General features: G+C 51.7%; 1 protein-coding gene across 9 annotated transcripts; it reads left to right on the forward strand.

Moving 5' to 3' along the window:
• The first annotated feature begins 5,194 nt into the window (after positions 1-5,194).
• On the forward strand, positions 5,195-15,099 carry LZTS3 (leucine zipper tumor suppressor family member 3). 9 transcript variants are annotated; one of them, XM_081559019.1, is made up of 6 exons: positions 5,218-5,353; positions 9,079-9,139; positions 9,758-9,977; positions 10,512-10,982; positions 11,316-12,182; positions 12,518-15,099. In XM_081559019.1, exons 4-6 carry the CDS (start codon positions 10,530-10,532, stop codon positions 13,214-13,216), a joined length of 2,019 nt encoding a protein of 672 aa, XP_081415145.1. In that variant the 5' UTR covers positions 5,218-5,353; positions 9,079-9,139; positions 9,758-9,977; positions 10,512-10,529; the 3' UTR covers positions 13,217-15,099. The 9 variants fall into 9 exon arrangements, with proteins under 9 accessions (XP_081415144.1, XP_081415142.1, XP_081415148.1 ...); XM_081559015.1 differs by having other exon boundaries at positions 9,758-9,914; XM_081559021.1 differs by having other exon boundaries at positions 5,231-5,353; positions 9,758-9,936.
• The last annotated feature ends 1,155 nt before the right edge of the window (positions 15,100-16,254 follow it).

Below are 16,254 nucleotides of genomic sequence, written 5' to 3' on the forward strand. Positions count from 1 at the left end.
GAACTCCCTAACTATTCCTTCCTCCTGACAACCATAAGTTTGTTTTCCAAGTGTGTGAGTCTCTTTCTGTTTGTAAGTAACCTCATCTGTATCATTTGTTTTTAGATTCTACATATAAGGGATGTCATATGATATTTATCCTCTGTCTGACTGACTTCTCTCAGTATGACACTCCCTGGGTCTATCCATGTTGCCACAGATGGCATTACTTCTTTGTTTTTTAATGGCTGAGTAGTATTCCAATGTATGTATGTACCACATCTTTATCCATTCCTCTGTCGATGGACATTTGGGTTGCATCCATGTCTTGACTATTTATAAACGGTGCTGCAGTGGACACTGGGGTGTATGTATCCTTTTGGACCATGTTTTTCTCCAGATATATTCCCAGGAGTGGGATTGCTGTACCATTATGGTTTATCACAGGATATTGAATATAGTTCCCTCTGATGTACAGTAGGACCTTGTTGTTTATTCATCCTGTATATAATACTTGCATCTACTAATCCCAAACTCCCAGTCCTTCCCTCCTTCACCTCCCCTTCCCCTTGGCAACCACAGATCTGTTCTCTATGAGTCTGTTTCTGTTTCATAGATATATCCATGCATGTCATATTTTAGATTTCATATATAAATGTCTTTCTCTTTCTGACTTATTGCGCTTAGTGTGATAATCTCTGGGTCCACAGAGAGCTTGCCTTCTTTAACTGTGATTTAGGATGACCTGTTTATAGGTTGGTAGAACTCAGTCTAGAGCTAATGCCATTTAAAAGAGGAGATCTTTGGGACTTTCCTGGTGGTCCAGTAGTTCTGCACTTCTGCTGCAGGAGGAACGGGTTTGATCCCTGGTCAAGGAACTAAGTGCCTACATGACACTTGGCATGCCCCCCCCCCAAAGGTAGATCTATAACAATGCAATTCTTTTTGTAGTTATTGATCTTATTAAAAACTACAATTAAAATAATGTTTAACCATTTTTCTATCTGGAAGCTTTAGTTAGTACAATGAAACAAAATATTGAAAAAGAAAAGCTCATTTTATTGTAGATAAAATGATTTCATCCTAGAAATCTCTTTTAACTTCAGGCTTGCTCCCTACCCTCCAGGTCTGTATCTTGAGTGCACCTCTTCAGCAAGGCCTTCTACCTTATTCTGAATTGGGATCCCCTGCAATCTCAACTTCTCTTTAGTACTTACCACTTTCTAATTCACTGTATATTTTACTTATTGTCTCCTCCTACTTGAGTGCAAACTCCATTAGGGCAGGGATTTTTGAGCAAATGTATAATATTTTAATAGTTTTTCTAAATTTTCAGAGCTTACTCACCTGTTTATTCTTCCAGGCAAACTTCTTTACCTTAAAATAAAGGTTGCTTTTTTTTTTAATTTTTAACAAAAGTAACACATGCTTGTAAAAAATGCAAACATTACCAAAGTGCCTGAGTCCTCTCTTCTGCCATGCTCCCAGAAATCCCACCATCTCAAGGTAGCCACTGTTATTAGTTTGGTGTGTATCTGTCCAGGCTTTTCTATGCATGTACATATATACTCTTTTAAAAATAATAGAAAAATTAAGAGTATAGTGTGAATACATGTTATTCTGCCACTTGCATTTTTGGACTTGCATTGTTGCATTGTTATTCACTTGATCAATCTTCTACTAATAGGAAAACTTTTTTTTTTTTTTTTTACTATTACAACCATTATGTCAATGACTGGCTTCTTACATCCTTACATCTATCATATTATTTGTGATGGTATGGTATTTCTTCCAGAAATGGAATTGTTGGACTCAAGGATATAATGCATTTCTCATTTTAATTAATCACCCAGTTGTTCTCCCAAAAGATTGTACCAGTTTATACTCTCAAAAGTAGTTTGCGAGTTCCTATTTTCCTACAGCCTTACCAGCATGGAATTTTAATTTTTGTTAGTCTGATACACTCTTTTTTTTTTTTTTGGCCTTCCTCATGGTCTGCGGGATTCCCCAACCAGGATTGAACCCAGGCCCTTGGCAGTGAAAATGGAGTCCCAACCACTGGACCGCCAGGAAATTTTCCTGCTAGTCTGATATACTCTTGTTTTGATCACTTGCTCTTCACCCCATTGGTGAGGTAGAGATTCTCACTTAAGGATTATGGGGATAGCCAAACACAATACCTGGCACCGAGCAGGTGAGATTGACAACACATATACTCACAGCTCAGGAGAGAACACCACAAGCTACACAGGGCCACAGAGGTGTTGCACTAAGGAATAGAGTGAACAACCAGAGACTATGGGAGGCCAGCTTTGTAGCAGCAAGAGGGTGAGTGCCCCCTGGTTCCTGCAGGGGATATGATTGGCTTTTTTAAATAAATCTGAGGGCTGATAGAGAACTGAGACCCACTACAGTACTCAGAAATAAGCAGAATCTGTACCTTATCCATTTGATAAGGAGGATTTTTTGACTAGGGCCACTTTAGGTTTAGGCCATTGGAGGCCCTCTGGATTTTACCAGATGTCAAGGTAGCACACAATAGTGAATCTAATTTCAACCTTTCCTAGTTAATTATGAGAGTTCTATGGGTATTTACTTTTGAATGACTTTTTGGCATCTATTTTGATGATTGTTTTTTCTCATTTAAGACAGTCATGGATTAAGTTCTTATACAATAATATCTAATTTTATTTCCTTGATTTGTATTTAGGATCCACCCCCCCACAAACTGATCAGTATGACTGGTTCTTTTTCTGTCCTTCCTTTATTGGGAATTGGTATAAAGGGAATGATGGCTTCATAAAATGAAATACCATTTTTACTTTTCTGGGCTCTGATAGAAATTTCCAGGGTGAGGATTATTTGATCACTGCAAGTTTGAAAGAATTCTTCCATTAAACCATCTGGGCCTTGAACCTGCTTCGGACATCTTTGTTGGATAGTATTTTCAACATCTTTCTTGTTTTGTAATTTTATTTCCCAGAAAAGGGTCCATATTATTAAATATCAAGGTTTCCATATGCATTAGAACAGAGTCAGATATGGTATTTTCTTACTTTTCTGGTGTTCCTAAGATGCAAAACCACATTCTTAATGACATAAGAACAGAGAACTATAAAAAGATACTAAGTTGAGATCAAGACAGAGGTAGATGGAAAAATGAAAGTAAAATGAACAGAATGAAATGCTTTATTAGAGAAAATAGAATACCCTTAACTGTGTAAATTAAATCAGTGATGGTGAAAAAAACCCAAAAACTTGAGATACTGTCCCTAGGATTCAGAGAAAAAGGACAAAGAGATTTAATTGACAGTGGTAATCCAATATGATAATTTTAGAGGAGAAAAAAAGTCCAAAACAATCTGTTCATAGAATGGACAAGAACATACTAGAAGAAACCTTTTCTCAGTTGAAGACTTTTTTTATTTCTGAAAATTTAATAGAAAAATGCCTATACTAAGATTTATACTGGCAGAATGTTTGACTTTTGAAAGTAGAGAAAAATCCCAACAAGCACCAGGCATTTTACTTGCCTAAAAGAGACCAATCCAGCTTTGCTACCTTTTTTGGGGGGGAGCTACAATATAATTGACATATAACATTGTATTAGTTTCAGATGTACTTGCTACCATTTTAAGAGCCGAAGACAATGGGATATGGACAAGAGAATTTTGAGAGGGAAAGTTTGAGATTCAAGAATTCTATAACTAGTTAAGCCACTCTGTGTGTGAGGACAGCAGAAAGGCATAGGGCAAAGACTTAGAAAAATGTAACATCCTGGAGTTCACTATGAAATCACTAGTCAAGTTGGGAGATGGGTCTGAAGGAGGAATAGAAAAATTAGTGCATAAGAAACTGGCAGTGACATTGTTACCAATTAAAATCATTGGCAAAAGCCAAAACAATGATTGAAAAAGAGGATTTTGCAACTTAAAGTGTAAATAAAAACTGAGTCTGTCATCCTGGATTAAGTGGGCAAATATAAGTAGTGTGAGGACAACAGGCCAAGAGATGGAAATATCTCATTACACAGGAGGAACATAAAAATGAATGATTTGTCATTGACTTTAATAATTTGTGAAAATAAGCTGCATTTTTATTTGATAAACTTAACAGCAACAACCAGAAGAATTAAAAACAGGCTTTCTGCATTGCAAATCACTATGGGAGATAAAAGCAAATATGGAAAAATTCAGAAAACAGGAAATAGCCAGAAATAAAAACTATTAAAATAGAATGACAGATGACCAAACAAATCATCTGTAACAGTAGAGGTACTATGGATTAAATGCCAGCAGAGTGGAGAAACTGCGGTTCTTAGGTCAGATCCTTTGTGCCTCAAAGATTTTGCTAATGCTGAACCCTAGGCCTGGCTTGCTTGTCTATCCTATTCAAGGTGAAGGCCTCCGTTCCAGACAGACTTCCTCCCGGCAGTCCTCCTGGACCACCTGGGGCGGAATGAGCACCTCTCTCACAGACCTGGTAACCGTGTGCGAAGCTGGTACTCCATATCAGACACAACCGCCTTATTCCCTCTCACAATGAAGGGCCAAGGCATCTTGCCAGGTTCGGGCCACAGGATGAAGCAGTCAAACCCTGCTCAGTTGTAATGTACGTCTTATTCCTGGTCGCCCGCCCTTCCCCCCACGACGGTGATCCTCCGTGAGATTCAAGTTTCAAACCGGCTCCGATTGCTGACGGACGCAGTCAAGGACCCTCAAAACCTTACGAATGCCCGCCCGCTTCTCCCCGCGCCTGGGCAGGTCTTCCAAGGGCGGTGTCGTATCCACCCCCGACGGCTCGCCCCGCCCCCACCTTGCAGACTAGCAAGGTCTCAAGGTGTCCGCTGGGAAGCCGCGTCCTGAAGAGCGGGAGCGAGAGAGGAATAGGACGCGGGGCTCGTCGTCTAGAGCCCCTTCCCCAAGTCAGAGGAGTTCCTCCTTGTCGCCAAAGATGTAGGGGTCAAGAAGGGTTTGTCCTACTGGATTTAAGAGGAGAGACTGAGGGGCTGAGCCCAAGCGTATACAGGGTTAACACGGAATGTGCAGAGGGGTCGGGGCAGGCTCAGAGCTCCCCGGAGGCGGGTGGGTGAACTAGAGGTGTCCCACGCGCGGGCCAGGGCGCAGGGACAAAGGGGTTAAGGCACTGGGCTCCGCCTCAACCCAGGGATTGGCGAGCTTGGGGGGCGTGGCTGGAGGGCGGACCTGCGTTTGCCGCAGCCGCGGGTGGGCGGGCCCCGGGCGGGGAGCGGGAGGGGCGCGGAGCGCAGCCGGGCCCGCGCCTCGCGCCCCGCCGGGCGGGCTTCTGGCCACGCCAGCTAGCCGGGCCGGCGGCGCCAGCGCCGAAGACCCCGCGCCGGACCCTGAGGCAGCGAGTAAGTGAGGCAGACCCACCGCGGCGCCCCTCTCGACTCCGACCTTTCGCCTCGCCCGCTACACCGCGAGGCTCGTTCGGTCGGACCCGGAGCTGGGGAGGGGGAGCGTCCCGCTGCTGGGATCCCAGGGGTGAAGGGAGTGGAGATGAGGCCGATGATGTCATGGATGCTTCGCAGGGCCTGGGGGAAGGTGGCGGCCGGAGGGGGTGCGGCCCGGATTATGTCACCTCTTCCCTCTGCGCCCCGCCCCCCCGGGCCACACGCGTTGGTGAGGAGCTCCAGGAGGTGCAGGAGGGATTTCTCCCACCGCAGAGATCCCCACGGACACCTCCTCGGGATGGCCTGTGACTGGGGTCTCTATCTTTTGGCGTTGCGGGCCGTGGGGGCGAACACCCGCCCCCCCGCCCCCCCCAACTCCTGTGTGGGAGGCTCGTGTGTGCGCGCGTGTGTGATCCGGGTGTGTGGGGGGGGGGGGCGCTGTCAGCCCCCTCAGTCCTGAAACACGGGATTTATCAGAGCCAGGATCTAGGGGATCGGCCCCTTGCCCCTTTGTCGCCAAGAGAAGATGAATCTCCCCTCACACATCCCAACCAAGAAGTTCTGGAGACCTCTGCACCCTCCTCCCCCAAAGCCCCATAGTGCCCCTGACACCTTTTCTCCCTCAGTCCTTCTTCCTGGAAGCCCATCCTGATTTTCCTATCGGGATTCATTGCCTCTTTGCATTGCTTATAACTAGCATTCTCCCACATGCATTCTCTCTGCATCTCCTCCGAATCAGGGCACAGAGACCCCAAGATTCTGTGGCCTGTTCCCCTCCTGGGGGGACCCACAGGCCAGCCCCAGAATGAAATCTCCCTGGAGTGGCCTGAACCAAGTGCTCCAAGAGCCCTCCCCCCTGGGTAGATCAGGGATGCTGTCCTGGGAGGCAGTATTTGGGCTGGTTCTTGAAGGGTGCAGAATGGGCACAGAGAGCTGCGAAGAGATGTTGTGTAGTGTGGATAGGGACTCATGTCAAGGGAAATAGGATGAGCAGCAGGAGAGTCTTTGAGGGCCTTGCTGCAAGCTGTGGTTCTGAGGGCTGAGAGGAATGCTAGGCATCTACCCATAATACATTCACTTCTTAAGATTCCTGTAAGGTAGGTGTGAGAACCCGGAAGTGGAATAACCTGCATGCAATTCCACCCCTAATCAGTTGAACTGGGATTTCCACTTGGAGCTGATACCTCCATAAGTGTCTATATTGCACCTGGTGCAATAGAATTTGGGCAAAGCATGGACAAGATCGGCTTTGCCCTTTAGAAAGAGTCTCTTAGTAGCTGCACAGGGGAGGGAGTGCAGAACAAGAAAGGGCAGTGAGAAGCCCCCAGCAAGGATGCTGGCAGGAGGGGCTGCTAAGATCTTTAGGGGGTGAATGGGCTGAGCTTGGGGCTCTGAGATCCCAAGGGAAGGGTATAGTGTTACTAGCTTTGGGAGGGACACACATGTGGAGGGGCTGGGTGGTCACTGTAGGATGGAAGGACCTGCCCATCTAACTCCCAGGTATAGTCTATTTGCCCCCTTCGTGACCGCTAATACTGTGTGTAATGTCCCAGGCACTGAGGGTGGATAGGACAGAAATAGAGGCAGAATCAGGCAACAGGCTGTCATCCCAGGTTGTTGAGCTAATGCCATGAGGTTGTCTTTGCAGACTCTACTCAGCTGCCTGGGCTAGTTCAGGACCCTGACCCACAAATGAAGCTCAAACACTTCCTCTGGACTCAGTTTCTGCCTATCAGGGAGATATATGCCCTTCCTTGTCTTGCCAGTCCCTGCTGGAGGTTTGTAGAAAGAAGTTGCAGCAGTCTGAGCTTGGGAAAGGCAAGGGGCAGAGAACACTTGCATGGGGTTGACGGTGACAGGTTAGAATTATAATAAGAAGCTCTTCAAAGAGTGAGGCTCCAAGGAGAGTTGCAGTGGGTTGGTGGTCAATGATTCCCAGAGAAAGACCACAAGGATAGGAGGCTCAGGAAACAGTTTTGGGACCTCATTTCTATCCATTCAGGACTCTGGGCACCCAGGCCTTCAGGGACCACACACAATCCAGGGAAACCATAGGGCAGGGTGGCATATGATCAGCCCCAATCTATGGTCAGATTCTCCTTTCCTGGATCTCAGGGAAAGTAGTATTGCATATTTGTACTGCACCTTACAGTTTGCAAAGCACCTTCCTAAACATTATCCACTGTCATTTTCATGATCTGAGGTTTGCTTCTGCCCATACCCAGGGTTCTGGTGGAATCCCCTTGCCTATTCTCTCATCTTACTATTGACACTTTCTTTTAGCATATAACCACACTCAGGTTTCTACCACATTAAATTCTAAAATTAGAAAAAAGTCCTTGGATTCCAAACCACCTTAAATTACTGCCTTCCCAAAAGAGAAGGGAACTCTTCCATCTTTCCCTCCAGACCCCCACCTCCCCCTACTCCTGTAGTCTGGCTCTGCTTTGCACCACTTTTCCAAAATCATTCTCTCATAGACACCAGTGATGTTTCCACCTGCCAATCCAGGGGACCCTCTCCAATCCCAATTTTATGAATAAGCCCCTTTGTTAACTCCAGGAGTGCCCCTCCCATCTTGAAGCGTATTCCATCTTGGTCTTCAGGGCCTGCTTTCTCCTGGTCTTCTTCCTGCTCCCACTTCTCCACCCAGGCTTCTGGGGCTCTGCCACTGGAGCTCCATGCTGGACCCCACCCATATCATGCTTGGACACTCATGATCCAAGCCTCTCTATCTGATACCTGAGAGATAACTTTCTCTGGTCTTCCTCAAAGCACCCCTTTTCAAAAACAAACACAAAAAAGTACCCATTTCTCCACACATTCTCCTCCTGTCACTTTAAGGGTGTCATACCCATCCTGGTGTCCCAGTCCAGACTCCTCCCTTGCCCCACCCCCTGGACCCCAACTGTATGAAGTTTTGTCAGTTCTTCCTCCCTCACCAGATCTTCCCACTGGTTCTAAGCCTCAGAACACCCAGCCTTCACCCTTTTGACTCCCCAGCTGCTCCCTACACTGCATCCAGAGATGGCAAGCGAAGGGGGTCATGTTTAGGATGGGAGGGGGATATTCTATCTCCATATTTCTGTTCCTTATCGGTGAGCAGAGCGTCAAGATTTTGGCAGCAGCACCTAGGGCACCAGATGAAAGTAGGCACTCACTTTCAGGGTCCTGCACTTGCACTTCAATTGCACCCTAAGTGCCTCTCTTGCCTTACTCTGTCTCAGCCCCGTGGGATGCGTGGAAGAGATTAGCTCAAGGGAAGAAGGTGGTAAATACCTGTTCTCCACACCTGGTGGGGGGGGGGGTAGGTGCTGATAGAATGGAATTTTACAAAAGTGGTGCGGACTGGTTTGTGGGAGTTTTCCAACCACCTCAGGCTGTAATTCCAGGTGTGGCCAGAAGACACCTGAAAGGCAAGAGTTTTGTTTGGTTCCCCTGGTCTGGGACCCGATAGCCTCAACACAGCATTAGAAGTGGGCATCTGGGTAGAAGACAGTTTGAAACAGCACTCAAGGGGCCCAGGACTGCCACCTGTACCCCTTCACCTTAGCAGACAAGGAAGACAGGGTTTAAAGGACTGAAGGGCACCCCCTGCCATTTTTGGCACTTGTATTTGAGCGTCTGCTCGCGGCCGGCACTGGCTGCAGCCCCTGCCCGGCTGAATATGAGGATCTCTGGGGCAGGTGTTCCCTTGGTGCGGACTTGAGACAAAGGAACCAGGAAGCAGGGCCTTCCAGAGCACAGGTAACCCGAGGCCCTGCTCCCCACTGCTTCTCAGGGCCAGCCTTGGGGAAGGGGGACGCACGCCCACAGAAGGGCTCCGAGAAATTCTCGGTGAACTGAGCAGGGTCAAGGTCCACAAGGAGCGGGGGAGGGGAGTAATCCAGGAAGTCTTCCCGAAGGCAGTGAATTCTTGGAGGGGTTCTGCGGGCGCGGAATCCTGGGCGCAGCTGGGCGCCGAGGCTCCGCCCCTGCCCCCGCCCACCTGTGGGAACCGCAGGCTGGGAGGGAGGCACGGCAGGAGTCCTCCGCAACCAGCGCTGCGTCCTCTGCCCCGGCTTCAACCAGCCCCGGGACCTCTGCCGAGGTACTGACCATGGGGAGGGGGCCCTCTCGTGCCAGACCCCCACGCGTGCAAGTTGGGAAGACCTCTGGGAGGGCCCCCTGCTACACGCTGCAGCCGCCGTCCCCGGCTGTCCGCGAGGGGCGGCGTATGTCCTAGGTGGCCCAGATGCGAGCCGCCCAGGCAGCTACCGCCCACCCTACCCCCAATACCTCCGTCCTGTCCCGCGCCCGCTGCCCTGGGGTTCCTGGCACGCGGCAGCTCTGCGAGGTAGGTCCTCCATTCCTCCCATTTTGCAGAGGAGAAAACTGCAGTCCGGGATGGCTCAGTCGGCCGGTCCAAAGTCGCGTAGCTGGTTCGTGCCGAGCTGCGAGAGTGAGGCACATGGCCCCTGCAGACCGGGCCTCGGAGGGTCCCAGCCTTGAGGCCCCATCGGCCCCCCACCCCCTTGGAGAGGCAAGGAGAGGATCCTGCGCCGGTAGTGAGCCTCCACTTCTGTCCTTGACTGCAACACCCTAGGTTAGGGGACCGGGAAGGACTCCCATCCACAATTTTTGGATAGGGGTGGGCTTCCCTCCCTTAAGTTCTGAGGTTCCCTATTGAATTCAGGTACTGCTGTCCCCTTCCAAACCCATCTTCCCAGCCCATGAGGTTGGGATATAGGAGTCCAGACCCAGAGTAAAGGACACCTGAGTTCTGAGGTTGCAATGAAGAGTTGGTGGGTGGGTCACTGAGTCTGGGGGGCTCATGGAGAAGCTGGGTCCGAGGTGGGAGTTGAAGAGTGGAATGCTGAGTATAGCAAAGCTAGGAGGGTAGGTGTATGGTCCCTAGGGTTGGGCTTTGTCAGGTGTACAACAGGCAGCCCCTATTACCAAAGTTGTCCTTATTTCCCCAGCCCCATTCCTTTACCTTGACTGTTAGGGAACTCCTGGGCCCACTATAAGGAAGGGGACACTGAAAGGCAGGTTCAGGTGGTGCTGGGTCATGCTTGGATGGGGTGGTGGGAGTGGAGGTGGGACTGATCTCTCTCTGCTTTCCCACGTATGCCCACAGTGCCTACCTGGCTTAGTCATGGCGAAGCTGGAGACACTGCCTGTGCGTGCTGACCCAGGACGAGATCCCCTCCTGGCCTTTGCCCCTCGGCCCTCTGAGCTCGGACCCCCAGACCCTCGCCTGACCATGGGCAGTGTGGGCAGTGGGGTGGCCCACACCCAGGAGTTTGCCATGAAAAGTGTGGGCACCCGCACGGGGGGCGGGGGCAACCAGGGCAGTTTCCCTGGTCCCCGTGGCAGTGGGGTCACCAGGGAGAGGCCAGGCCGCTACCCCTCAGAGGACAAGGCTCTCGCCAATTCACTCTACCTCAATGGCGAGCTACGGGGCAGCGACCACACGGATGTCTGCGGCAATGTGGTGGGCAGCAGTGGTGGCAGCAGCAGCAGTGGCGGCAGTGATAAGGCCCCACCACAGTATCGTGAGCCCAGCCACCCACCCAAGCTCCTGGCCACCTCTGGCAAGCTAGACCAGGTCAGTCTTCAAGGCCTTTCACTGGGGATAGGTGGCAACCCAGAGAAGAGGGTGCAGTGGGCCTTCTTGGATGTTTCTGAGCTTTAGGGACTGAGATAGAAGCTGGATTGGGGAGCCTTGGGGTCAAGTCCAGCTGGTGGGCCTTGGGCAGAGAATTGGCTGTGAGGGCAGGTGGTGGACATAAGGTAAGACTCTAGCCAGGAGAGACTTCCAGGATGGAGGTCCAATGGGGGTGGAGGTGGGGCTGGACAAGTCTAGATCAGAGGGAAGAGACTAGGGCCAAGGCTAAGGCCCCATCCTGATGCCCACTCCCTCTTCCTTGCTTTTGTGCAGTGCTCAGAGCCACTAGTTCGGCCTTCGGCCTTCAAGCCTGTTGTACCCAAGAACTTCCACTCCATGCAGAACTTGTGCCCCCCACAGACCAATGGGACCCCTGAGGGACGACAGGGCCCTGGTGGCCTCAAGGGTGGACTGGACAAGTCTCGGACCATGACCCCAGCAGGCGGAGGTGGGAGCGGCCTCTCAGACTCAGGCCGGAACTCACTCACAAGCCTGCCCACCTACAGTTCCAGCTATAGCCAGCACCTGGCGCCCCTCAGTGCCTCCACCAGCCACATCAACCGCATTGGCACTGCCAGCTATGGTAATGGCAGTGGTGGTGGCAGCAGTGGTGGTGGGTCGGGCTACCAGGACCTGGCGACGTCCGACAGTGGGCGGGCCTCCAGCAAGAGTGGGTCATCCTCATCCATGGGGCGACCAGGTCACCTGGGATCAGGGGAGGGTGGAGGAGGAGGCCTGCCATTTGCGGCCTGCTCACCACCTTCGCCCAGTGCTCTGATCCAGGAGCTAGAGGAGCGGCTGTGGGAGAAGGAGCAGGAGGTGGCAGCTCTGCGGCGTAGCCTGGAGCAGAGTGAGGCGGCAGTGGCCCAGGTGCTGGAGGAGCGTCAGAAGGCCTGGGAGCGTGAGCTGGCTGAGCTGCGGCAGGGCTGCAGTGGGAAGCTGCAGCAGGTGGCCCGGCGTGCCCAGCGCGCCCAGCAAGGCCTGCAGCTACAGGTGCTGCGGCTACAGCAGGATAAGAAGCAGCTACAGGAGGAGGCAGCCCGGCTGATGCGGCAGCGGGAAGAGCTCGAGGACAAGGTTGCCGCCTGCCAGAAGGAACAGGCCGACTTCCTGCCCCGGATGGAGGAAACTAAGTGGGAGGTGCAGACTGGGGTGTGGGCATCTCCCTGTGTCCCCTTCTTCTGTCTCTCTGGAGAAGCCCAGAGTAGCAGCCCACAACTATCACAAGGGGAGTGAAGGTTGTGGCAGCATCAATTGGCAGTGTCTGTGAGGACCAGAGCAGTCCCAGGCCCTGTGAGATTAGCCCTTTCGTCCAGAGTCTGACTAGGGGACCCTGCATTGTCATTTCTGCCATAATGAGCTGACCCTGAGCCCTGGGGCAGCTTGATGCCCTGGGGCTGGATATGGGGGCTAGAGTGGGGACAAGCAGAGTTCTGCTTTCCCCCTGACTTGTCTTCTCATCTGCCCCTGCCCAGGTATGCCAGAAGGCTGGGGAGATTTCCCTTCTGAAGCAGCAGCTGAAGGACTCGCAGGCGGACGTGTCCCAGAAGCTGAGTGAGATTGTTGGGCTGCGCTCACAGCTGCGGGAGGGCCGGGCCTCCCTGCGGGAGAAGGAGGAGCAGCTGCTCAGCCTGAGGGACTCCTTCAGCAGCAAACAGGCCAGCCTGGAGCTGGGTGAGGGAGAGCTGCCCTCTGCCTGCCTCAAGCCGGCGCTGACCCCAGTGGACCCGGCTGAGCCACAGGATGCACTGGCCACCTGCGAGAGTGATGAGGCCAAGATGCGCCGTCAGGCTGGGGTGGCTGCCGCCGCCTCCTTGGTTTCCTTGGATGGGGAGGTGGATGCTGGTGGGGAGAGTGGGACGCGGGCCCTGCGGCGGGAGGTGGGGCGCCTGCAGGCTGAGCTGGCAGCTGAGCGGCGAGCCCGGGAGCGCCAGGGGGCCAGCTTTGCAGAGGAGCGCCGAGTGTGGCTGGAGGAGAAGGAGAAGGTCATCGAGTACCAGAAGCAGCTGCAGCTGAGTTATGTGGAGATGTACCAGCGCAACCAGCAGCTAGAGCGGCGGCTGCGAGAGCGAGGGGCTGCGGGAGGTGCCAGCACACCTACACCCCAACATGGGGAGGAGAAGAAAGCCTGGACCCCCTCCCGCCTTGAGCGCATCGAGTCCACAGAAATATGATCCCCTACCTGGGCATGTGGTCTTTAGACAAATACCCAGTCTAAGGCCAGAGTCCCCAGTATCCCCTTCCCTGTCATCTCTTTTCCCCATGTCCCCTGAATCCCCAGACCAAAGAGGTTCTCAAAGCAGCTCTGACCAGGCCCTTCCCCTCCCCTCACTGGGTGCCTCCCAGCTCTACCACTGCCTCCTAGGCAGCCCACTCAACCCTCCTCCCAAGGAGGAAATAGGGGGAGGGCAGAGTGAATGGGGCTGAGGGCCCAGGCAGCAAAGGAACTCGTGCTCCTTTTCTTGGCACTCCCTTGTTGGAGAGGTGGCAGGCCTTGCAGAGCCATGAGGTGCCCAGCCCCTTGGTGGATCTGGGCTGCTACTGTTGGCCACCCTGTGTCCAGAGATGCTCTCTGTACCAATCTCCTAGGCCATGTAGCCTGAGGAGGGACTGTGTGGGGTCTGCCAAAGCTGACACTCTGGGCTCCTGGCCTCCCTCTTTCCTGCACTTTTCTCCCTCTCTGGGCAGATTGGCAGGACAAGTGGAAGCAGATGGCCTGCCTGCGGTTGAGAGGGCTACCTGCCTAGCCTCTCCCTGCCAAGGTCTCTTGGGCTCAGGTCTCACAGCCTGGGCTGGTCCTGAGAGTGTGTCTATATGTGTATATTGGAGGAGGTAAGGGCTGAGGCTGGAGGCTCGGTACCCAGGGAAGATCTGCTGTCCTGTTCTTGGGAAGGGTCACCTGGAGGCTTCTTAGCTCTACCCTCACCCCTCTGACCAGGATCCTGTAGGACAACGGCCCCATTTGCTTGGCTGACCCCACCCCCAGGGCCACTATCCAGCTCTAACTACAGTTATTAAGTGCCACCTGCCTCTCAGGCACTCCCCTCATCCAGTTTCTGAGGTCCTATGAGTGTCTGTGATGTTTTCCTATGTCTTCCCACTTGATTCCCTCAGCCATCTGCTTTCGTGCTCAGCCTACTGCTTTCATGCTCAGAACATCATTGTCCTAGCCACCTCTTCCCCTAAACCTCACCTTTTCTTCCAGTAGAAAACTCTGCTTGATCTTTGGTGCACTGCCCACTTCCTAGCTCCACTGGGCCCAAGCCTGAGCCCAAGGCCCTTGTTTTGGGGGGGTGGGGGGTAACTATGATTGCTCTTGAAGAGCAAGGCTGAACTGAGAGAATCACTGACCCCTGGGTCCAAGAGGCCTGAGGTAGCCCAGTGTTTGCCCAGGGTAGTCCTGGCATGGCCATTAGTGGGGGTTGGGGCAGCCAGTCACTTCCTCCTCTGGGGGCCCTCTTAGAGTCCATCTCCTCAAAATAAGAAGGGAAAGGCAAATTTCTAACACACCAGCAATAAAAATCGGGAGGAGGTTTGGCCCTCGGCCCTTGTATTTCTCTTTTAACTCTCTCCTTCCCACCCCCAAGACTGGGTTTGTGGGGCAGGCTGGAGGGAGCTGGCAACTACTGTGAGCAATCCCCCGACCCCTGACCAGCCTCCTCTCATGACTGGTGACTGTTTAACGAGCTGTGCACCCCACACACAAACAGGAGTGCCCCTGTGGCCTCTGTCCTGCACAGCCCCTTCTGGTGCCCCTTACCAGTTCTCTGAGCTGGGTGGGGGCCTGTCCTGGAATCACTGCCCATTCCACTCACCCTTCATTGCACCGGCCCCAGAACCTGGGCCTGGGCCAGAGGGGCAGGAGGAAGAGGAGGCATTAGTATGAAAAAAAAATTAAAAAGTAGAAAAAAATATGAACAGACTCAGCTTTGGGATTTCCAACCACAAAAGAAATTATATATAAATATATATAAATATATATCTCTACCATATGTGATGGAAAGACTTCGTTTTCTTTTCCCAAAGAAATAAAATGGAGAAAGCCTCTTGAGTGGCACTCTTTTGGCATGCTTGTGTCTTTGCAGGTGTGGGAGGTGAGGCCGGGTGAGGGAAGTGTGGAGGGCAAAGCTGGAATAAACACTCCAGAGGAGGCAATGAGACCGGAGGTGCTTACTGGGCCATGCTAGGAGGTTGGATCAAAGACCAATCTCCATGTTGTCCAGGAGGAGTAGTGGTTCCACTTTTCTGCCTGAAGGGGCTTTCTCTTCAGTTCAGACTTGCCAAAAGTGTTTCAAGCTAGTTCCAGCTCAGAATCTGGATACTAGACTGTTGATCAGAAGGCAGGTGACACAGGACAGTCTGTAGCATCCTGATTAGCCGAAGTCTGAGGGTAGAACACAGATATGAAGGCTGAGAATCAGTTTGTAATTAGTGGTGTGGCCCCAAAGACAGAAGGGACCCAAGTGTGCTTCAAGTGCTTCAAGCATGTTTATAATTCCTTTGGTTAGGCTCACAAAGCTCTTCAATTAAGAATGTACTCTGCCACAAGTAACACAACGTGATTTACAGGACCCCAAAGAGTGGTTTATTTATCTTCACCTGACACAAAGTCTGGACATAAGTGTGCTCAAAGTGTCAGAGGTGTTGGTTCATCAAGGACCTAGACTTTTCATCCTCCTCCCGTCCTTTGCATGTTGTTCCCTCCATGCCACAAGGCAGCAGTCACAGTTCCGTGAAGTGACTGAGGCAGCAGCACTTTATCAAAAAAGTAAATGCTTTTCCAGAAACTTCACACCATCCTTCCCTTTAAATTTTTTTTCTTCCCTTTAAATTTTGCGGGCTGGAACTAAGTTGCATGCTTTTCCCACCTCAAGGGAGGCTGAGAAGTTGAGTATTTCGCCAAGAGGAACGGGATTGTCATAGCTGCTGAGGAGCAATTACTGTTTCTTTCATCTCCTAGGCTCGTTCTTGGTTCTGCTGGAAAGGACGGTCATAACCAGCAACTCAGTGATCTGGCTCCAGTGAGAGAACCTTGTTTGAGGAGGGGTGTCAGTGGTCTAGGGCCTCAAATGCGCACCCTGAGGCAAACAGTGCCCTCTACAGAGCTCAGGAGTTGGGATGTCAGGCTTGCCCCTCGCAGTAAAGTGTCCTCTTACATTGGTTTTGTTTACCTGTCAAGATGGTGCCCTGGAGGGAGCATCATTTCTCAGGT

Source organism: Giraffa tippelskirchi, chromosome 13, assembly GCF_054371585.1.
Source record: "Giraffa tippelskirchi isolate mGirTip1 chromosome 13, T2T-mGirTip1v1.2.pri, whole genome shotgun sequence".
NCBI lineage: Eukaryota > Metazoa > Chordata > Mammalia > Artiodactyla > Giraffidae > Giraffa > Giraffa tippelskirchi.